The 24,130-nt window shown below is 40.0% G+C and overlaps 1 protein-coding gene across 3 annotated transcripts in view; it reads right to left on the reverse strand.

The window, feature by feature from the left end:
* Nucleotides 1–22,561, reverse strand: part of myocd (myocardin) — a 128,636-nt gene extending 106,075 nt beyond the window's left edge. For 2 of the 3 annotated variants that reach the window (XM_072558303.1, XM_072558302.1), the window contains exons 1-2: nt 12,572–12,800; nt 8,120–8,185 (exon numbers count right to left, since the gene is read on the reverse strand). In XM_072558303.1, the coding sequence (XP_072414404.1) occupies nt 8,120–8,185; nt 12,572–12,686 (181 nt within the window). In that variant the 5' untranslated portion in view covers nt 12,687–12,800. Of the gene's footprint in view, nt 1–8,119; nt 8,186–12,571; nt 12,801–21,822 lie in introns of those variants that run through there. The other variant, XM_072558304.1, reaches the window with a different exon arrangement.
* Nucleotides 22,562–24,130: the final 1,569 nt, after the last annotated feature.

Raw genomic sequence — 24,130 nt, forward strand, 5'->3', positions numbered from 1 at the left:
AGAAGCTCTTAGGGAGTCTGCTGGAGCTGCCACTTGAATTCAGTTTTTAAAAAGGTTTTGTTTATGTGCTCATGGAAGCTGAGCATCGCAGGCTTACGGCAGCATTTATTGGCCACTTCGGAGTGCCTCAGAGAAGCTGGTGGTGAGCTGCCTTTTTGAATTGTTGTAGGATGTAAGGGCACAGTGCTGTTAGAAAGGGACTTCCAGGATTTGTCCCAGCAACAACGAACGAAAGTTTTGTCGTTCCAAGTCAGGATGGAGTGAGACTTGGTGTAGAACTTGGATCTGATGATTTTCCCATGCACCTGCTTTCCCTGTCCTCCTCTGTATTACAGAACATACTGTTTTGAAGATACTGTTGAAGGGTCCTATGTTTGTTGCATCTTGCGGATGTGCATTTATGTTATTTAGTTTCTGCTTGACGAGGGGACCATGCAGCTTAGCAATATAAACTCTGCACTAAATCTTTTACTTATTATGCTCCATATCTGTTCCTTTACATCTAACATGTGGAGTTGATGAAATTTATTGATTCTCAGCATATCATCTTTCCTATTGACCTCTTCACCCTGTGTCAACGTCAACTTATAAATATCCAGGCTACTAAATCTGGCCTGAGCAAAAGTTACTGTGGATTATGGAAGCATTTTTCAGCTCCAAATTCAGCTTTCTCTGCTGTTTTTAGAGAAGAATCATTATTTACTATTGGCTAATATTAACTCAAAATCCATTGAATTAGGATTAAAATCTCTTAATCAGTTTGTTCAAATTATATACACACACACACGCACATTCTAAATGAACATGTGGCTCTGGTTAGAACCAATTGGTCCTCCAGCTCTATCTGCTGGTAGGGACCATCAGTCCCAGTGGCAGCTCAATAGTCTTGGGTGGGGGAGGGGGGTAGTGTTGGCATGGTGCAGTGAACATGGAATTTACTGCTGTGCCAGCCAGGGTCCTTAGGTAAGTCTGTTTGATGATTAAAAAACAATGATTGGAAATGGATGATTGAAGCCAGGAAGGAAAGTGACTTATTTCACAGTCATGTCATTTCATATCCTAAAGCCTGGCCATCCCTTCTATGCTTGATGACCAACATTGACCTCTGATCTACAACATAAAAGTGTTCAAATCTCCCTGTTCTCACTGCAATATCGGTTAATGCCTCTGGCCTGCCAAGGTCTCAATATTCCTACAATTCTGGATTGTTGAGATTTCTAGCATTCAATATGAGTTGTCAGTTGTCTTGGTCCTACAAGCATTGAAATACTTGTCTAAACCTCTTCAACCCCTCACCTTCGTTATGATGCTCTTTGAGATGTACCTCCTTGGTCAAGCTTTTGCTCACCTGCCATATTATCAGTTCATGTGGCTCAGTGTCAGATTCACTACAATAATGCTCTTGTGTAGTGCTTTAAAGATGTAATACTCCCTTAAGGGTTCTATATAACTGAAAGCTGTTGTTGAATGAGATCAAATTTTGATATTATTCAGCTTTTATGCCAGAATAATGCCTTGCTTTATTTCTGTATGTCATTGCTAAGGGTAGGTAGAAGTTACTGGCATCTTGGCCTTAGGTATAGTGCTGGTGATAGCTCATTAATATTAAGAGATTCACTTCTGTGTTACAATTGTAATATCATGTGAAAATTGGAGTACATTCAGAATAGCTACCTCGATTCGTTTCATTTCAGAAGCACTACACATTGGAATGATAATGATACTGATAATTCTCCATGCTTTGCTTCTGACATGGACTGATTTCAGTGCCCATAAATATGTAGATATGGGAAGGAAGTGAATGTTACTATGAGGAAGTAGTTGGGGACACATCTTCTGCATATGAACTCATTTAAATGCAATTCTTAAAGCTCCATTACCTAGCATGCGACAAATATTTTTGTGATTAATTATGTATTTGCCTTGAAGTAATGTTTTCTTATCTGCTGCATCTGAATTAATAAATTGCTGTGTAAACATAGATTGATTCTGAATTTTCATTGTGAAAATAATATGGTTCCCATGCTTTCCTTTTATAGCCAGCAACTAATAACCCTTCCCATCAACATGAAGTTAGCCATTATATTTCTTGCTTTTTGCTTTACAAAGACGAAAAGTAATTAGATTAGATTAGATTAGATTACTTACAGTGTGGAAACAGGCCCTTCGGCCCAACAAGTCCACACCGCCCCGCTGAAGCGCAACCCACCCATACCCCTACATTTACCCCTTACCTAACACTACGGGCAATTTAGCATGGCCAATTCACCTGACCTGCACATCTTTGGACTGTGGGAGGAAACCGGAGCACCCGGAGGAAACCCACGCAGACACGGGGAGAACATGCAGACTCCACACAGTCAGTCACCTGAGGCGGGAATTGAACCCGGGTCTATTCGGCATTCTAAAAGAAAATCAGGAAGAGAACCACTGAAATTCGTCATCCTAAGGTCCTACTTTAAGGGATATACCATCCGGAAATAAATCACCTTGTTTTCATGATTGCTGAGGAAGAGTTGTGGAATCTCCTACCTAACAACACTGTCACAAGCATTAAGACCGCAGCAGTTCAAAAACTTAGCTTCAAGGCACCTTCTCAGAATGAGTAGGAATCGATAGTAAAAGCAACCAACTAGTCAATGTTAACTGATACACAGACGATGGGAAGTGATTGATTAAGTGTCTTGAGTCCATAAAAAGATGGACTTATCAGTCATGGGAATGACATTTTGCTATCATTTTGAAAGCTTTCATTAAAGATTTGTTGTTACAGTGCCTCTTTAAATGGTTGTCAATTAGTTCATTTAGTTTTCAAAACAGTACATCTGTGGTATTGTGTGTTAGTAAGTAAGAGGTAGCCATATATAATGCTGTATTCTTTACGTATGTTATCAAGGAAATGATTTATGTCAACAGTGTGGTGCTGGAAAAGCACAGCGGGTCAGGCATCATCCGAAGAGAGCAGGAAAATCAACGTTTCGGGCAAAAGCCCTTCATCAGGAATGATAAATGTTGTCATTTCTGATGAAGGGTTTTTGCTCAAAACATCAATTTGCCTGCTCCTTGGATGCTGCCTGACCCGCTGTGCTTTTCCAGCCAGAACACCCTTGACTCTAATCTCCGGCATCTGCAGTACTCACTTTTGCCAATGAAATGATTTATGTCTAATTTCAATGTACACTACCTGGCTTGAGACCCAACAAACAACCAGCATTGTCCACGTATCAAAAATTTTAAAAATGACAAAAATCTTTTTTTTCCTGAAAATTTTTTTTATAGATAGAAATATTTGTCTGATTTTTGTTTCTTGGTTTTCCCTCACTAACTTATATCCAGGCTTTCAAAATAAGATGTATAATGTTGAAAAAGAAAAAAACACATTCCCCACACATAAAGCATTCCGTTTCTTTTTGTACCAAAGTACCTTCAATTACACTCTGACTTGGAAACCTTAGCATCTCTGGATTTGTTGTTAATAGATTTGTCAGAGCTACAGTTAAATTGATTAACAACTAAACTCCTCCCAGTCATTTTGAGTACACCACAAACCAAGTGTGTACAATTTGGAGCATGTTTAGCATGCATCAGTCAGATCCAGAGCAAAAAGAAACCTTGGGTTTTAACACAATCTGTGGGCTTGTTTCTCCAAATGACTTGAAAAGTAACTGGAGAGTGAATATGACAAGCTTTTCACTGTTTAGCTTTTTATTTCAGAAAGGGATGCTGCCCCAGTTAAAGTGACAGGTGGTGTCTACAAAAGTAAAGCATGGGAACTATATTATTTTTACCATGCTAGTTCAGAACCAATCCATGTTCACACAGCAATTTCTTAATCCAGATGCAGCAAATAAGAAAATATTGACTCAAGAAAAATACATAATTAAATATAAAAATATTTGCATCATTCTGGAAGCAGGTGCTTCAGATACTGTATTTGAACTATTTCATATATACACAATGTGTCCCCTACTACTTTCTTATTGTAATAATCACTCTCTTTTGATAACAACATACTTTGATTCATGCTGAATGATTCTACATCAGATCCCTCATTATATTTAAGAGTTTGAATTTCCATCATACATGCACATTTCTATGCTTTATTTGAAGTATATTTCTTCAATAAAGGAAGGAAATTACCCTCAAAGAGATTTCAAAATATGCTCATCACAGCAATTAAACCAAGTTACCCTAAGCATGCAGACAAGATCAAACAACACCGTGAATGTCAAAGATTGATACAGTATATAGTTACAAGGTTAAAAGTTTTTGTCATTCCAAAGAAAAACCTCTGACTCTGTGAACACTGCCAAGGAAGATCTGCTAACAAGATACTTTAAAGAGAAAACTAAGTATAAATATTCAAAGTTATTTGCATTTTTCTAAAACAAACTGAATGAGCAGAATCCACTTTAAAATGATTGCTACGTAAATGTGTTGACAATTAATATATATCAAGAAAGCTAAACTTAAATTTTAAGATGTGAGCATTGATGAGATTTATTGTCTAACTCTGGTTTCGCTGAGAAAGTGGTGATACAACAGAGTGAATTTCTGGCAACTTCAGAGCGCTGTTAACAGTCAACCAGGTTAGTATGGGACTAGAATCACACATGAACCAGACTACGTAAAAGCAACAAGATTTCCTTCACAATATTGTTGGGTTTTTATGACAACATTAACATTGTGGTCACTTTTTTTTTTAGTTTCAGATTTATTTTAAAAGAAGTGAACTTCTCAAGTTGTCTGGATTACTAGATCATGTTTCTGCAATATTGATTCAGTGATGTAAGTACGATGCTAATGCAAACAAGTAACACAACACACAGAGTCTTTTAGGGGTCTGAGCATTGTAGGCTAAGATTGGATGTTGTGGCAGAAGTCTAGTGAGGACCTTCTCAACACGAAGATCATCTTGCGCCATCCTTTACTCTTTCCACAAGCAGGGTGGAGAAATTCTCACTGAACAGTGCTAAGTTGCAATTGGTTGGTGATTAATGCTTGTCAAGGTCAATATTGATGGCCCTACTTCTGATTGTGGTCGTACCAAATACATTCATCAAAGTAGACATTGGAAAAACCCATTATGGAAATTCCAGCAGGTGCTTGGCAGGGTTGTACCCCACATCCATGGATATTGGCATCGTACATGTGACATGGCAGATCTCGGATCCAGTACAGGACACTTGTGATTCAATGTTTTACTTTGGATGCAATGACAATTAGCATTGAAATGCTGCAGCAAGGCCACTGTGTGCTAAGGGGCAATGCAACTAGCGCATTGTCTGAAGCAGGCTGCATCTCTGGACCCTTCACACACTGTCATAGCACTCACCCAATCTGAGGATACCTGGATGTTCACAGCATCCATGCTTTACAAAGCCATGCCTTGCCGTTTTTTGCTTTGCCCCTTCAGATACAAGATACAAGGTTCACATTATTGCGATCTCGCTATTCTCTTCAGAGCAGTCAGAAAGCTTATTACAGTTATTAGAAAGCCTCAGTCAAGTCTAAGGGGCATTGGCTTCTTTCAGAAATCCTGATAAGTTACTCAAGGGCAGCCTGCGATACCAATCCAGGGCCTACATGGGGTGGTTTAAATCAAGATTCTCTCTGTATTAGGAGCTGAATGTCAAGCAGCCCACCTCCCAGTTTGTCTTCCTCCATTCGACCGAGGTCGCTTTAACTCGAGTGGCAACCTCATTCCAAACTGGCATGATCTGGAGTCATGGCTTCTACTGCTGGTGCTGGGGAGGAAATCCCACCTCTGCCCCACACTGTCCAGCAGGAGCTGAACTCCAACCCCATTTACAAAGTGGGGTACTGACATGCCCCACTCCCTCATTTACCATGGCCGGGACACATGTCAGGAACAGCGCAGTGCAGCCCTGTACTGACACAGCTTGTCCAAGTGCACAACAGACTTTTAAAGATGGCGCCTGTGCTAGGGATGATGGTCAATTCTGGGATACCTTGTGGGTGCCGAATTCTGGGAACACTGTGCGGTAAGGTGGAGCAGAAATCGGACGTAATACATGTTGTTGGAATGGAAATGGCAAATTAACGGATGTGTATGATAAGATTTGGTGAGAAAACATGCTTTGTGACAAGAATCTCTCCAAGAAACCCGATACGACTTGTACATTTACTGAAAAAAGGTAAGATTTAACCGAATGGGTTTGAAATGCTGTAGAAATTTCCATAAATATGCCCCAGTTATGGATGTTTACATAATTAATCCTTCGATTGTTCAGAATCTCAAGATACTACAGTATTTTTGGATATGAACATATTAATCAGAAGGAGTAAGCGACTAGGCCCGTCGAACCTACTCTGTAATTCAATAACATCATGGTTGATCTTATCGAAGCCCTCAATTCCACATTCCTGGCTCAACTGCAATACTCTTTGACTCCCTTGGTAGTCAAGAATCCATCTACCTCAAATTACTCCATTTCCTACCGTCTCTGTGGGAGAAAGGTCCAAAGACTCATGACCCTCAGAGAAAAGCATTTGTCATCATCTCCAGGGAAACATTCTCTCACCAGCCACCATGTTACGCTCCCTCGGTATTTTATATCTCTCAGTAAGATCATCTTTTGTTATCGCTAGCTGCCTAAGATGACCCTAAATTGTTAGAAACTCAGGTTTGGAGAAATTGAAGACAGGGGTTGGGGGGAGTCATATAGATGTACAGCATGGCAACAGACCCTTCGGTTCAACTCATCCATGCTGACCATATATCTCAATCCAATCTAGGCCTATTTGCCAGCACCTGACCCATATCCCTCCAAACCCTTCCTATTCATATACCCATCCAAATGCCTTTTAAATGTTGTAATCATACTAGCCTCCACCACTTCCTCTGGCAGCTCATTCCACACACGCACCACTCTCTGCGTGAAAAAGTTGTCTCTTCAGTCTCTTTTAATTCTTTTCCCTCTCACCCTAAACCTATGCCCTCTAGTTCTGGACTCCCCAGCCCCAGGGAAGAGACTTTGTCTATTTATCCTATCCATGCCCCTCAAGATTTTATTGACCTTAATAATTCAAAGGTTGGTGGGGTGGAAGGTGAGGACCAAGGGGGTTCTGTCCTTATTGCAATTGGAGGGATGGGGTTCAAGGGTGGAGGTGCGGGAAGTGGAGGAGATGTGCTGGAGGACATTGTTGACCACGTGGGAGGGGAAATTGCATTCTTTGAAGAAGGAAGCCATCTGGGATGTTCTATGGTGGAATTGGTCCTCTTGGGAAAGTCAGGCTTCACAAATAGAGACTGAGGGCTAAATTTTCTCAGGCCCTGAATGATGGGAGCATTCAGTTGGGGAAATATGGTGGGAATGGAAAATTGAGATAGTTAACAACAAGGAAAAAAATCTGACCATGGTCTGGAGGTGGGTACGATAGCAGAGTCTGAGTGAGTGAGAGGCTTGAAAGAGGTTTTCTACACACTAGATGGGGAGAAACTATTTCTGCTCATAAAAAAATCCATAGTTACAGTCAGGAATGGAAGTGCGTGAAAGCAAATCATGTTGTGGCATTTAAGTGGGCATTTCAGTGGATTACTTAAATAATAACAATGGACAAAGGTATGGGAAAAGGCAAAAACAATTGGCAATAACTCAAAATGCTCAGTGGGCCAGTACATGCTCAGAAGTTGGTGGGCTTCTTCTATGCTGCAACAACTCAATAATTCTGTTATTCCAGGATGCACATAAAAGAATACCACAAGCTTCAGCATTGAATCACTGTAATCACCTGGCAAGATAATGTTCGATAAAGTAGAGCTGCTGTGAAACAGAAAATACCAGGGTACCAAATATGTGTCTCTCTTCATTTAATTTTCCTTTAGCTTTTACCACCCTCCACCCTACCCCAAGCAATTAATTTGATTTAATGCATATTAGTGCAAAATACAGCTGAAGGGATTTAAAACAGCTAAAGTTTTGTTTTGGTTCACAAATTACATCTATATTTCAATCACTTCAAAGAGGTTACCTTTTCCTGTTTACATCATAACAGATAGTAGTGGCTTCTTGCTTGATTTTAATTTAAACAAAATCAATTTAAAGTAATTACATGCTCATATATGTGGATAAACTAATGTGTTCTGTGTACTTACGGGGCATGATGCCTTGGTCTGCTAGCTGCTCACGGGTTCGGCGTTGCTGGAGTCGGAGTTGGAGAACTGTGACAAAAACAAAATTTGCAGCGATCAGGAAGCAAGCATTCATCATTGACCATGGTAGCTGAATGTAGTTTGGTTCTGATAAGGAGGTTCATGGTAGTTGTTTGAGATCTGCCAAGCAGATAGTAGGGCACTTTAGGAGTACACTGAAAGATAACCTGCAACTTGCATATCTATTCCCACTAAAATAGTTACTCCTTTTACAGTATGGTCTCTGGAAAAAAGATTCAGCTTTGAAGAATGTATCTCACATTTTTTTTAAGTAACAGTACATTTTTTTCACAGAACATTATCTTTATATTTAAATTATTTGACCCTTATCTCCTGCTTGTATAACATATGTTTAATATACAAAATGATTACATTGCATTGCTACCTATCCTTGAATTTTGTGGCTTTTACTTAAGGAACTTGAATGCATAGCATTACAGTGTGCTAACAAGCCTCCACTGAGGTTTGGGTGGCATAAATATGCTGGAACAACAAAACAAAGATCAAACACTTTTTAAACCACGAGATATGTTGCTGCCTTGGAACTGTCAAGACCTATGTGGGAATACAGTCTGTGTTGCTTACAGAAAGATAATCAACTCCCATTGTTGTTGAGCCAGGCAAAGGATGTGGAGGAAAGCAGACTACTGCCTAATGGTCAAATACTGTGGGAAAGCAATCAGATTGAGGGTGTCAAGACTCTGGGACTGGGAGCTGGTTGGATCAATGGAAGCAGTCCTGCTAACAGCCCCACATGGAGGGATGGGTGCTGCTGTGGCGACCAGCAGAATACGAGGGAGCTCTGAAGGTGGAATCACTCTCTGAAGATGTTGGGACATTTTGAAATTAAACATGGCCGTAGTTGTCAGGCCATCACTGTGGAGGGGAGCTTTGAGGCAGAAGATCCTCAGTGTGTATGGTTGAGAGAGGGAGGTGGGATAATGAGTCTTCTCTAGCTGCTAGGAGGTCACCTCTTGAGAAATACTCCTTTTTGCCTAAGATTGGCATGCAATCTCCCACCAAGCAGCCAGTTAAATGTCACTAAGTGGGGATTTCATTGCTCATCCACTCAGGGAATATCTGCCAGGGGGGAGATCGTGTCAGGGAGCTCATCCAAAATGATATTTTTAAAATTCTCCTGCCACCCATCCATGCATAGTCGTTATGATTCATCATATTCTCTCCTCTCTGCCAGAAAGGTTCCACTAGAGGAAAGGTAACCAGGATCCCTGGTGATCACAATTACTATCAATGGTAATCAGTGTGTGCCTAACATAAGGTACATTTGCAATGGAGAAAATTAGCTTTTATCACTGTTATCTATTTCTTTGTCAATGTTGTAGGCAAGGTCTCATCCTTTCAGCACCATTTCTTGTCCATTTCAGTTGTCACTGACTGATTGCATGATTATGCATACAAATGACTGACCACTGAGAAAGAATGCCATTGAAATTTCCAAGTTCAATCTGTTCTTGCAGAAAGGCTTTTTTTTAAAAAAAGGAATGAAACATTAAACACTTATCACTTACATATTTTAATAAATGGATTAAATATTGATGCAAAAGCAAAATACAGTGGATGCTGACCAACTGAAATAAGAACAGAAAATGCTGGAAAACCTCAGCAGATTCAACAGCATCTGTGCAGGAATTGTGCTGATTCACTGCAGCTCTGACCAACTTTTAAGAAGTAAAACCAAGACTCAATTCTGTGCAATGCTTCAACCTTTGAGTTCAGAGAGGTATCCCATTATCTGTACTTCTTAAAGAGTACATCACTGAATTTTATTGCCTGCAGGTCATTTCAGACAGTTGCAAGGGATTACCTAAAGCTGCATTTATTCAGCAAGAAGCGTTTGTTTGGTGCAATGGTAATGTCCCAACTTCTCAGCGTGGAAGCCTGGGTTCAAGTCACATCTGCTCCAGAGGTGTGCAATACCATTTCTGGACAGGATGATTAAAAAGTAGCGTTATTCAGCAAGGTGTTCCTTATGTTCTAGACATTTCTGTGTTTCAGGGATAGAGTCATAGAGATGTACAGCATGGAAACAGACCATTCGGTCCAACCCGTCCACGCCGATCAGATATCCCAACCCAATCTAGTCCCACCTGCCAACACCCGGCCCATATCCCTCCAAACCCTTCCTATTCATATACCCATCCAAATGCCTCTGAAATGTTGCAATTATACCAGCCTCCACCACATCCTCTGGCAGCTCATTCCATACACATACCACCCTCTGTGTGAAAAAGTTGCCCCTTAGGTCTCTTTTATATCTTTCCCCTCTCACCCTAAACCTATGCCCTCTAGCGGCACGGTGGCACAGTGGTTAGCACTGCTGCCTCACAGCGCCTGAGACCCGGGTTCAATTCCCGCCTCAGGCGACTGACTGTGTGGAGTTTGCACGTTCTCCCCGTGTCTGCGTGGGTTTCCTCCGGGTGCTCCGGTTTCCTCCCACACTCCAAAGATGTGCAGGTCAGGTGAATTGGCCATGCTAAATTGTCCGTAGTGTGAGGTAAGGGGTAGATGTAGATGTAGATGTAGATGTAGGGGTATGGGTGGGTTACGCTTCGGCGGGGCGGTGTGGACTTGTTGGGCCGAAGGGCCTGTTTCCACACTGTAAGTAATCTAATCTAATCTAATCTAATCTAGTTCTGGACTCCCCGACCCCAGGGAAAAGACTTTGTCCATTTATCCTATCCATGCCCCTCATAATTTTGTAAACCTCTATAAGGTCACCCCTCAGTCTCCAACGCTGCAGGGAAAACAGCCCCAGTCTGTTCAGCCTCTCCCTGTAGCTCAAATCCTCCAACCCTGGCAACATCCTTGTAAATCTTTTCTGAACCCTTTCAAGTTTCACAACATCTTTCCAATAGGAAGTAGATTTTATATCTGATGCATATGTATGTGCGTTGTTCTTTCGTTTGTAGAAAATGCATGAGAGCAAATCCACAAAATCAATGTGAAGAGGAATCTGATTCATGTTGATGCGTGGGAGAATTAACAATATTTCAATTCAGTTAATATGTAAATGAAGTCACGGGTTCTGATGCTGCACTGAAGAAGTGCTGAAAATAACTTTTTTAAAAAATGAAGCATTAAAGTGAGTGCTGTCGTTATATGCGATTACAGCTCAAACAGAGCAAGGAGTACTCCCAATATCTTGGCAAATGTTTCCTTTTCAACTGATGTCACCAGCTAACTGTTCTTGATGATAGTTTGTTAGATGCAAAAATAGTCACTGTTACGGCAAGCATTTCAATAGTAGCTATGTGACAATTTTTTTGCCTTGTGTGAAATACTTTTAGTATCCTGAGAGATGTGATAAGGCACTACACTAATGTACGTTTTCTTTCACTAGATCGCCATATCTTAGCAATATTCCCTCTAGTGGATGCGCAGGAACCAACAACTTACTCAAATAGAAGATTCCAATGTTAGATGTAGTTGCAGTGCCGCACTTATCAGGTGACATCAAGATGTTCACTTTAAAAAAAACCTAAAATTCTAGAATGTAAATCTCCCATTTCCTCTTCTTGTTGCTAGTTTATAAGACTGTCATCGAATCAGTGTTAACTCCCGATACTCAAACATAACCTGAAATTTCAGAAAAGGACTATTTAAGTATTATTTAGGAACTAATCTGTGGTATCCGTGACAAACAGCTGCACAAAGTTGGAAGACAAACAAAAAGCACACCCTTACAAATATATGGTTAAAAAAACAGGATGCATAGTTATAAACAAGCCTTTTTAAACAGGATCACGGCAGTGTGTGGTCCCGGTGCTGAATGTAAAGTGGAACAGAGAGAGAGAGAGAAAAAGTGAACACTGAGAGGTCAAATCCTTACACCCCAAAGATAATTCACCATCACAATGTGCAGCATCTTATACTGTCACATTAAAACTCTCTTTGAGAGTTTGTGTGGTGTGTACCTGACAGACTCTGTGCCGGACATTGCGGACATGTTAATAACTAAAGTTAGAAATGTATTTAATTGAGGTAGCTTTGCACTGATCATACACATTTCCGTTGTCGAAAACAGAATATGTCACAGGTTTCAGGGTTGTGATTTCTTTTTGTTTTAAAACAAGGTAGGTACACACTTAACGTACACAAACCTAAGGGGTGAATTCAAAACCGGCAGCCGCCTGTATCCTATTTGTTACTGAACCAACAACGCCCAATAACAGAAGCCATAACTTGTCTAGTGACTAATGACTGCTGAGTTCAGCAATAGCTTAAACAGTGCACATCTTTACAGTACAGTTTAATGTCGTTGCTTCTCTTTGAAAGGGAGAAGCTTCGAGCTTGGGATGGGGGTGAGGGGTGGGGAGGTGCAGAAGGTGAGGTGAGGGCGGGTAAGCAAAGTAAAAAAAAGAACGATCAGCAAACCTCCTTTTAATTCCTGGGAGATGAAATAGGAGTGTGCATGACAGCTGTCATCCCGGTTTCCATTGACTTTGCAAGGCGTAATCCCTGACTCCTGCCTTTCTGCGTTGTAGACCATGTTTAAATCCTCAAACGGTACTAAGCGCCCCACAAGCTCCTGATTTCAGACAGATACCCACTAACTGTCCCCATACTTCAGTGTTTCCTTCGGAAACCAAAATGAATGGGCAGGGAACACAGTTCAGATTGTGAGATCACACACTCAGCACACCCTCTGGTGCTGCTGCAGATAAAGCTTCTGACATTCGTGTTGGAACCTGCATTAAATATTTCCTCACAGGTCCCGGCTGTTCTGTAGGCCACAAAGCTGAACTGATAAATTCAAATCTTTGGGGAACCTACATTAAAAATAGAAGCCTCTCAAAGGCAAGCTGCTATAGTTAAACCTCAGGCTGAAGTGCTGAGGCCCCTCTGACCCAGCCACCGCAATCCAACGAGATGATTTCTACACAACTGATCAAATTAAACTGGCAAAAATAGCATCTCCAGTTGTCGTACTGTGAATGTATCTGCCAGGCACTTGCACCCTTGGCTGAACGTTGTAAGCAACTTGTTTGCCCGGCGAAGAACTCTGAACAAATTCCACACGTCTGTTGCCTTTGTTATTGCATTGTTTGATATTCCTGTGATAAATGTTCGTCGAGATTGTTTGCCTGATAGATGTTTGCCTGAAAGACTTTTTTTTCCCCCAAAATGCAAACTTTCAGTGGGTGCTTTACAAAATTAACATGCCTTCCTTGCTCCCCTTGCAGTCAATGGAATTAAATAACAGGCAGGGCATGCCAATGGGCACTTAATATGACACTGTGCCATTTAGGTGTCTTAAAGTCCATCTATTTATTTATGCCCCTCTGCCAATTTGCATGCATCCTGCCCGTGAAACAAAACTGCTCTTTGGAGTAATCTACACTAGGAGAATATGGCCATCGTAAGTAGAGAGCTTTTCTGTGCACTTGTTAATGAACACGCGATAAAGGTTACGTCTGTGATTCTGATATCACCATTCTGGGATTTATAGCAATAGTAATAGTTGTGGTTAAAAGCTATTAAATCTAGTCCTGATCCTTTAAAATGTCAAATAGTTGGATTTATTAACACTTGTCTTGGCTAATCTTGATTTTTCCATTCTGTCAGTTTTTTTAATGTTAATCTTTTTAAGATTCCCCAATTCCTTCTGAAATGCTGAGTCTTGGGACTTTTTCAATGTCATCATAAGGTGTGTCTAAAAATGAAGGGATTGCCTCTACGAGAGAAGTTTAAAAACCTCAGGCCTAATTCTCTGCAGTTTTAAAGATTAATAGCTGATGCATTTAAGGGGTGCAGAATTCGTACAGGGCTCCATGGTAGACGCTGACATGGTAGACACAGGAAAGATGTTTCCCATTACAATACCATGGAACACAGAATAAGGGCAGGCAATTTTGGACCGACACAAGAAGGAATTTCTTCACTCAGAGGGTGGTGAATCTTTGAAATGTTCTACTCCAGAGTGATGTGAAGTTTCCATCATACAGGATATTTAATATTGGGATGAAAAGACCAGAACCAGAAATTACAGGTTAAGGCTACAGGGTAGTCAATTGAGGGCTGGGATGAGGAGAAATTTCTACACTGAGAGAGTGGTGATCCTGTGGAATTGTCTCCCACAGAAAACAGTTGAGACCAAAACATTGAATGTTTTCAAGAAGGAGTTAGATACAGCACTTATTGCTAAAAGGGTCAAAGGGCATGGGGAGAAAGGGAAACATGTTTCTGAGTTGGATGATCAGCTATGATCATATTGAATGGTGGAATAGGTCCAAAGGCTGAATGACCCACTTCTGGTCATATTTTCTATGTTTTACAAATGTTTACATTTTTAAAACAGTAAGGAATAAGAAGATACTGCAGGCAAATGCTGCTGTTGGAAGAGCAGCTTTGAGCTCATTGAAAGGCAGAGTGAGCACAAAGGGCCAAATGACCTACTGTTCAGCTTATTTCTTAAGCCCTGACTTCTGTCCTCTTTCCAGCTGTCTATGTGAAAGCTTTCTTTCACCTCTGAATCCCCATCAGGATTCAGCTGAAGACAAGGGAGGGCAAGCATTATAACTGTCACTCAGCTTGTTACCCTCATGTATTGAAGACTGAGAGGGTGACCTGACCAAGGTGTTTAAAACATTAGACAGTTTTGATGAGGCCAAATGGATTAGACAGAGAAGCTTGAACAAGTGTACATAATCTTGAACTTAGGATGGAAGTTAGGAAGCACTTAGAGTCATTGAAGTCAATTTCTTTCAAGGGTGGCATGGTGTCTTAGTGGTTAGCAATAAGTACAATATCTAACTCCTCCTTGAAAACATTCAATGTTTTGGCCTCATAGTGCCAAGGACCTGAGTTCGATCCCCGCCTTGGGTGACTGTCTGTGTAGAGTTTGTACATTCTTCCTGTGTCTGCGTGGGTTTCCTCTGGGTGCTCTGGTTTCCTCTCACAATCCAAAAATGTGTGGGTCAGGTGAATTGGCCATGCTAAATTGCCCATTGAGTTAGGTGCATTAGTCAGGGGTAAATATAAGGTAGGGGATTGGGTCTGGATGGGTTACCCTTTGGAGGGTCTGTGTGGACTTGCTGGGCTGAATGGCTTGTGTCCATACTGCAGGGAATCTAATCTAAACTAAGTCAGACAGTTCTCTTCTCCCAAAAGATATGAACACATGAGTGCAATAACTGGGAGGTTTCATGACTGAGATCATTAGATTTTGTTTGGTATTGGATGTGGATCGAAAGGCAGATAAATAGTGTTGGGCCCAAATCAGTATGATTTAACTGAATAACAGAACCGACTCAAGATGTTGAATGGCTTACCATTATACCTGTGTTCCTATATATTACAGATCTTACATTTAATGAGTTACCTAAATACTCAGCACTGAGACTTGTGTTTTTAAACTTATGAAGTGAAACTGAATATTTCAGAGAAACAAGTACTGTGCTAACCATTTATTTAGGAACATCTCCTAAACTGGAGGTTCAGAAAATTCCTAAGAGTCTCTCTCTCTTTTTCTTGTGAGAGTTTTATTCTGCATCCGACTCATTGAACATAACTGACAGGCAGCACTTCATGCTGACAGTGAGCATAAAGTAAATGGGTGGTCCAATCCCAACACTTGCTTCAATAAGCATGAAGATACCAGAAAACTTTTTTAAAAAGTTATTCTGAAAACCCCAAACTTTGCAACTATCTAACAACTGTGGTGTCCATGTGAAGTAATCAGTGTTCGGATTGAAGTGTAAATGCCAACTGAACTTTGGAATGAGACAATGCATCAGCAATCCTATCCACCAATAGTAAATGCAAATCATACAACCACATTTTGTGGGGTTGCCATGATGGATCTTGACCATAACATATTTGCCACATTCGAAAAACAGCCACCATAGTCATACCATGATGGTGCTTTTCAAATGTTCTCTTCATTTGCTGGTTGTAAATTATAAAGAATGTTATCAGGCAGTCACTTATTGATAGCAGACAGAAAGAAAAAAAAAAGCAAAAATTGACAATGAACGTGATTGGTATACAGTTTTTTCCCTGCACCATTAGAATTTTTAGTAATTATTTTTTGAAAAGCATGGTATTCTGGATCCCAGAATCCACAGATGGCTGGGTTTTGAAATATTTCAAATGAGTACAGGCTTGGTTGTTTAACTAACAGCAAGCAGCTGTCAAGAAAACCTGCTGTTACAGCTCATCCTGATAGTTACCGTTTCAACCTTCCTGTGTATCTCTTCTTTTGAAATTAACAGTTTGGGCTGTTTATTAACACACTAGGTTTTAAATAAAACTGTGGCTACAATTATGACAGCCACAACTGCATTCAAAAAAATTAAATTGTGCACAAGCATGGTGGGATACACAGCATTATAGGGTGTGAGATCTTATGACAGGCTCAGCTTTAAAGCAATCGGTTTCCATTCTGTTCAGTTTTTGCTATGAAGCTGTTTTTTAACATTCCCATTTTGTTTATACCTGCCTGAGCTCACCCAACCACACACAATCTGAGAGGTGGAGTCAGACTCAGGTGCCTAAGGAATTTTCATCTTTGGTTGAACACTTAAGTTTACTTCCACTAATGAGCCATACAGTAAACTGTAGATTTCCATTGCTGGTCACTTTTCTGATGTATGAGGCATCATCCATCTGTCAGTTTATAATATTCTTGCTTCGAAGAACAAGGAGTATAAAAGTTACTCTCCAGAGAAGTGAGCACCAAATTGAGGCTGACAGTCTGGTGTAGTTGAAACATAAAAAAAACCAGTCAATGAGGTCAGAGTAGGGAAAAGTAATGAAGAAACATAAGCGAAAGTTCTTTATCTGAATGCCCATGGCATTTGCAACAAATGGATGAATTGATAACCTTGTACATAGAGGAGAAGATAGCTAGTACAGTATGGGTTGCAATGTGACTCCATGATTAGGACGTGAATATTCAAAGGTATGCCTATTAACGAGGGATGCGATCAGTATAGTAGTGAGAAATTACCTTGGTATGGACAATCAGTTTGACTGCATGACTAATACAGTTTTCCTCTGACATTCTGAATAATTCCTGTGTTATGAGGCAAAATAATTATTTTGTGCCATGAGATCATCTAACTTGTAATCCCATCACATCACACCCAAATTACACTAGAATTTGCCATCTAAATGAAAACTAAACCATCCACTTGCAAACAATTGCAACATAGTGGGACTATGTGCTTATTGTGGGAAGGCAAGACTCAAAGTAGTTATCATTCTTCTGTGTATGACAAGCTGAAAAGTCTGACAGTATCCACCTTTAGAGCTACCACACACAATAAAACAACTATGTGGAAAGGTATTGAATGGAATCCAGTACATGAGAAATATATCCCAGTAAAATGGAGACATGGGGGAAAGGAAATAGATGATGAACACTGCATTCTTTTTAATGCCAATATTATGGGAAGGATCCTGTCTGATATAAGACCCAATGAACGCAATTCTGTTATTGTCATGCCAGGAAACCATCTTCAGTTCTATAGCAAGGGTCTGACCCATGCAATTTTCTCTGCAAAGCCTGTTATTTGTCCATGCCTTCTAAAATTCATCATCCTTCCTAATGATAGAAGGGTGTGATTATTAAAAAAAAAGCTGTTGAACCTTTCTTTTGTTTTGTGCAATGTATAAATATCCTTAAATACTTACAAATGAGATTCAAGTTGAATAGGTTACCCCATTGTGCTTTCATCTCTACCATCTGGATTCAAAATCAAGAACACTGATAGGCTAACAGCATCACTCTATATATTGTAAAATGACCAACAGATGACATTGGGTAGATTCAGCCAAGCTTCTAATTGGCATGAGGCCCCAGGTAAAGTACTAACCTGTCTTTCTCAACATACTGATTGATGTGCAGTAACTTAATTTTGTGTTTTTAAGCTTTTTCTACTTTTGGATTTCAGGTATTCAATCAATGGAAACAAATGTTATCTCCTTTTGTACCAATGGTGCCGTTTACAATGTTTTTTGATTGCCCCAGAACCTGTTAATGTGACACGTGTGTAAGGGAATATTTATAGCCATCATCTGCTAAAGTGCATTCAGATGTACAGGGATGAATGAATCTGCCATTTGGCACACCTGGCTGTGCAGCAAAATTCAAAATACATTGTGCCCTTTTTTTGAAAACTGAAGAAAGAAGCATTCAAATTGTTTCAATTGTCTCAGCTCTTTAAATCACCGACCTTCCAAGTGAGCTTTAATTGCCAGGCTAGATATGAAGCTCCTTCCAATGCAATGACATCCCAATTTTAAATCCCCAGGGGTGTCGACACTTTCCACTAACTGCACAGTACTACAAGGTAAAGCAGTGTAAGGCAATGAACGTAGAATCTTCCACAAAACACCACTGAGCCAAGAATACAGTGAGTGAAAATGCAGTATGATCTGACAAATTCAAGCACTGAAAGATGGAAGAGGGTTAATAAGATAGCCATCAATTCCAATTAAACTGATACTTGAATGAATTCCAGTGCTGTTTACATAAGTAACACCCTGAGTATTAAAGTCTCAGTCAAACTACCTTTATGATAGGCAGTTTAGGATCAGCTGCTCATTAGTGTAACAAAATTTAGATCACAGACCTATGCCAACAGGTGTTGTCAGGTGTTCCACATATCATCATATTAACATCTGTACTGACTGGAAAGATTAATGATATTAGGGAGTTACAGTTGAACTGCTTTGTACAGCAACGACATTATTACATTCTGATGTCACCCTGGTAACTGTGCACCAATAATAAATTCTAATTTCCATAGGTAATTATACTTGAGATTAATGTCACATTTAAGTTGAATGGCGTTGTTAACGAAAACTAGATTAAAAGAGATTTTCTAGAAAAGTACTATAAATGAGCTGATTAGTTTCAAAGACAGCAAAACTGTTTACGTTAAGCTTGCATGTGAAGTTAAATACACTCGACAAAGCATTTATGTTGTCAAATTAACATAAATTCTGATATTGTAGTATTCAAACCTCATCATATATTTAAGGATTATACATGGAATTTGACATGACACTATACACAATTTCATATCAGAAATGTTTCAAAGATTATTACTTCACTATTTAATTGTTGATCTCAATGTCTATTAATTGTCCAGGGCTTTGTGATTTCAAATTAATTCTCATAATGGAATCAATGGGTTGGGGACAAACAAGCGATGCTTTGAGGTGAAGTTCAACGTTACTGATAAAAAAATGCTTTTTGAAATAATGCACTGTGTTTTTGTTCCAATCATTTTAAGAGGTTACTGCTGGCATATATACATTAGGAAACTGATTTAAGAAGCAACTGAATTTCATAAATAAGCCAATAGAATAACTCAATTAATCTTGAAATATAATGGTGAGTGGCCATCCCATTGCTTTATAAACTGACCATACTTTCAATAAAATGAGTATACAAAGAATGGCTGCCCTGAGACAGAAAGGGACAATGATTGATCTGTTTTCTGGTAGAGTTTCCCAGCCAATGACTTAAAATCACATAAATGACAGCCTAGAATTTAGTTCACCGATGCAGGACCATGTAGCACAGATCACAGAAGTGTGCTGTTGAAGACAAGTATCCAGAATGAAACAAAAGAATGTACATAGATGAGTTGTACTGTTCTATGATTCAAAAACCAAAAAGATAAAAATTCTTTCATCTACCTGCTGTATAAATACTTTAAACTGTATTTTTTGTTGCACTATCCCACTGTTTACTCTTGTGCTGCTTGTGTGCACTGTGGTGGCACTTGTAGTTTTTGACAGTTTACCAAGTTTTTACTGTTTCTTTACTAAGAAAGCTGCATGGTTGTATTCAAAGTTTTGATTTCAGGATCAAATGTGCATCATAAGTATTATTGCAAAAGGAAAATTTGACACTAATTTCTTTTCCAGTGGAAACTCCTATTTGGTGATTATGTTCTGGCTTCCTTGTACTCACTTAGCAGTAAAATAGGGCACATTTCCTTTATCTAAATGCCTTACTTCCTATCAGTGCTGCATAGTGTTAATCTTAAAATGTTTATATCTTTTAAAAAAGTTAATACTTTCAATACTTTTTCAAAATTGAAAAAAGTCAATTGTTTCTGAAATCAGAATCATGAATGAAATATGCAATGTCAGTTATAATTTGTTTCAGGAAGGTGGCAGTGTTGTCACAATGTTGAAGAGTTAGACATTTATAAATTTAATGTAGAGTTCAAACAATAAACTAATGTTGTACAACATTTGTATAATCTAGTGATTCTTGAACATAATAGTCTATTGGCATTTTGAATTATGGCAAAAAAAATGCTAAATAGATTAACAGTTGTATTTTAGTTAATTGACCTAGGTCCTCATAAACAAACAATAGCATGGTGTAATTTCTTAAATAATGAGATTTCAATTGTTCAGTTCTGAAGAAAAAAACAAGTATATTTGGATATGCATAATCATGTGTGAAATGTGTGGCTTTATAATTACTGAATTTATAACAAGTGTGCAAACCCATTTACCTCCAATGTAACATTGCTTATGAGTAAACAGTTAAACTGTACAAGTTATATTATAAATCCAATGCACAGCCATGATTAAATTTACATCCACTTGTGTATTAACAAATTCTAATAGAAAAAGGGATAAACAAGAAATTCTGACACTATGGGCTGGTTTTATTAGTAGAAAAAGAATGAACGAGGGCCATTCAAAGCCAGAGTTACAGTTGGATGTCATTGCAGCAATGGTAAATTGGTTTTCAAGGACACATTAGGAATCTTGTAGGCTTCATTCTGTTCTATCCGTGCTCTGTCAACAGACACATTGAGAGAATCCCTTGTACTGGCTAAAAAAACATCTCAGGTGCTTTCAATTCAGATTTGGCTTTAATCAAGCAAAGAGATAAGAGGCTCATGAGGAGTGGTGGTAGTGTCCCTACCTCTGAATTAAGAGGCCTGGGTTCAAGTCCCACCTGTTCCAGATGTGCGTAATAACATCCCTGAAGTGGTAGCTTAGAAAACAGCTTTTTAAAAAAATCAAACTAACAGCAATAATTACTCTGAAGTAGGAGAGAAAACAGTTACTTCTCTCTTTAGACCTTGGCAAATACACACACCATCGATCTTCATCTTGTTTTACAGCTGGCTTTGGACAGGTAAACAAGTCGTCTTATAGAAAATGTGACAGTTATAAATATCTCAAAGCCCTCATGGCCACCTATCTGCTGCACTGTGGAAAGATCCACACAACATCAGCATCTAACATTACAAGTAGCCGATTGGTATCAACAGGTTATGTACTTAATTTTTTTTAACAATCCCTGCAGGTTGGATGTGACTATAGCCGTGAATGTTCTGTCGAGCAAAGTCTCAAGCTGTTAGAATTATAGCGAAATGAGAGAAGTTGTCAGAAACCTAAGAAAATGCAACAAAGTTTCTGATCAATAAATAACGTCCCTATATCAGGTTAAAGCGTTATAGTTTCTACATAAAGTAATATATCATGTCTTCGTTGTAATTAAAGTTAAAAATCACACCAGGGTATAGTCCAACAAGTCTGATCGTTGTAATCAACTTCTAAATGAAGAAGTTTGAAAATGACATACGGTCACGTTTAACCCTTTAGCAAAAATACTTCGTCATACGACAAGTTTGTCTTACCTGACCTGAACTTGCTTCGGATCAACAGTGAATGTTCCGAGCCCAACAGTGTCATGTTGATAGTTACAATTCCAGTGATTTCGGCCAAGATCAGTTGAAGCTAATAATTTCTCACACCATGAATTAATTCAGAAAGGAAGGTGGAAGTTAAAAAAAAAATAAGGCAACTGGTCACACTGCAATCGAGAAGTAAGAATTCGTCCAGAAAATAAAGAAGTTCCTTCTCTCTCACACATGGACGTGCAACTACCTCGTTTCTGTGCTCTTGCAGCAGGGGTAGCTGTGTGCAGCAAGAAACTTGTGAAAAGGTTTTTTGGTCCCATGCACCCTCCCCTTCGGAGAGCAGACAGCAACTGGTCACACTGCACGGCGCTGGGAAGGGCTAATTAATGTGCACTCAGCTCAGACCCTCCTACTGCAGAGCCTTTGACTATCATCATCGTCATCATCATCACCAACAGCAGCAGCAGCACCAGCACCGCGGAGATTTTTGGCTCCGAGGGAGCCAGCGCTAGCGGCAATCGGTTAAAGGCTGCGGAGCTTTAGCGATCATGGAGTGTGCCCGGTACCGGCTCGTCACCTCGAGGACGGGAGGTTGCCTCTGTTGTCCCGGACAAGCCTCGTACTCTGTGCTGAAGCCCGGAGCTGATCAGCAGTTGTCACAATTAGAAAGCGGGTTGTCCCTGTGCGTGGGGAGGCTGCAGCCTGTGGGACAACCCCAGCGACAGAGTAACGAGGAAGTAACTCAGATATTGCGCCAGTGAATAACTCGGCTGGCTCCGATCGCTAAATTTAGGAGTTGGAGATCACGGGTTTGGCTTCATAATCTAGCATGCTAAGAAACTTCAAATTAATGCCGATTCCCCCCCCCCCCAAAAAAAACTTGACAAAGGCAGCCTTCGCGTATAAACTGCGTGAGCTGCCCCCCACCACCAAAACACTGAAACAACAGCAAAATACAATATAATTACTGTAACTGTCGGTGCTTTTCGCTGCTTCCTCTTTATGTAATTATTATACTTATTCATATTGCGAATTACTTATTTTTAAAAAAGGTAGAGTTTGCTCATATAAAACTTAGTTTTCCATTCCTTAAATTCCATTTTCTTTAATGATAGTACTGTAAATAAACTCTGGTCACGTTGAAACGCTGGTCATGTTAAACTTAGTTTACCATTCCTCAAGTTGCACTTTTCAAAATGACAATACGATGAACAACTCATGATAATAAACTCTGGTCAGATTGCAACACTGGTCATATTAAACGTAGCATTTTCAACTCCTTAAGTTAATACTGTACTATATATAACACATGATATGTTCTCTGGTTAGATTGAAAACGCGAGGGGGCGTCCTATCTGGCTATTTCTTTCCCTTCTGTCGTTCCTATAGCCAGGTCCCTTGCGGGTTTTGTGTTTGGGAGACAACAGCTGGGGAATGTGTCAAAAACTACTGCGACTCTCCGCCAGCCTCCCATCCAGGACAGAAACAGGTGACCCTACTCATTCATCAAAGGGACGCACACCGCTGTCTGAACACAGCGAACAGCACCAGGACTCTGGGGACAGGGAGGACGGTGTGTTTAAATACCGCCCCACCGAACGGGTACGGGACAGCAAGCAAAAACCAACGGGCAGACAAGCAGTTGCTCTCGGCAGTTCCAGCTTGCTGAAGGATTCGCCAGAGATTCCTTCCCCCCCCCCCAATTACCTGCACCGAGGCAGCCAGAGATTACACACCATGAAACATAACTTGAACTTTAAGGTTAAATATTATTTGCTTTATTACAAGGGTGAAATTATATATACTTTTAGGTTTAGGTAATTATGTACATGCCCATGTATTTTAGTAGTGAGTATACATAGTGTAATGCTCAAAGCCCAATAATATTGAGATAGTGGGGGAATGAATCGACTGTCCCACTGCAGTGGGAATAGGAATCGGTTTGGGCAAACCCTTGTTGCCCTTGTCTTGCCGTCTGTGTCTCAGGGTCAGGGTGAGGTGAAGCGAGGTTCTCCAGAGCAGGAATCCAGTTCTGCTCTGCTCCACACTCACTTACACCCCGGTTTACACTCAGACTGCACTACAACTGCCTTTGGCTCTGAGCCAACTGGGAAATGTCCCGCGTCCCGTTAACACTGCGAACTGCAACAGGGGAGATGGAGAGGTCTGTCCTCCCAGTGGGAAACGCACCCACATTTCATATTGCCCGGGAAGGAGCCTTTGGCCGCATATCAAAACGATTTTTAAAAAAAACAAAATAAAAAATGCGTGATAATATTCAGTTGCTGGACGAAGTTGTAGTTTA

This window comes from Chiloscyllium punctatum, chromosome 39 (assembly GCF_047496795.1).
Source record: "Chiloscyllium punctatum isolate Juve2018m chromosome 39, sChiPun1.3, whole genome shotgun sequence".
Classification (NCBI taxonomy): domain Eukaryota; kingdom Metazoa; phylum Chordata; class Chondrichthyes; order Orectolobiformes; family Hemiscylliidae; genus Chiloscyllium; species Chiloscyllium punctatum.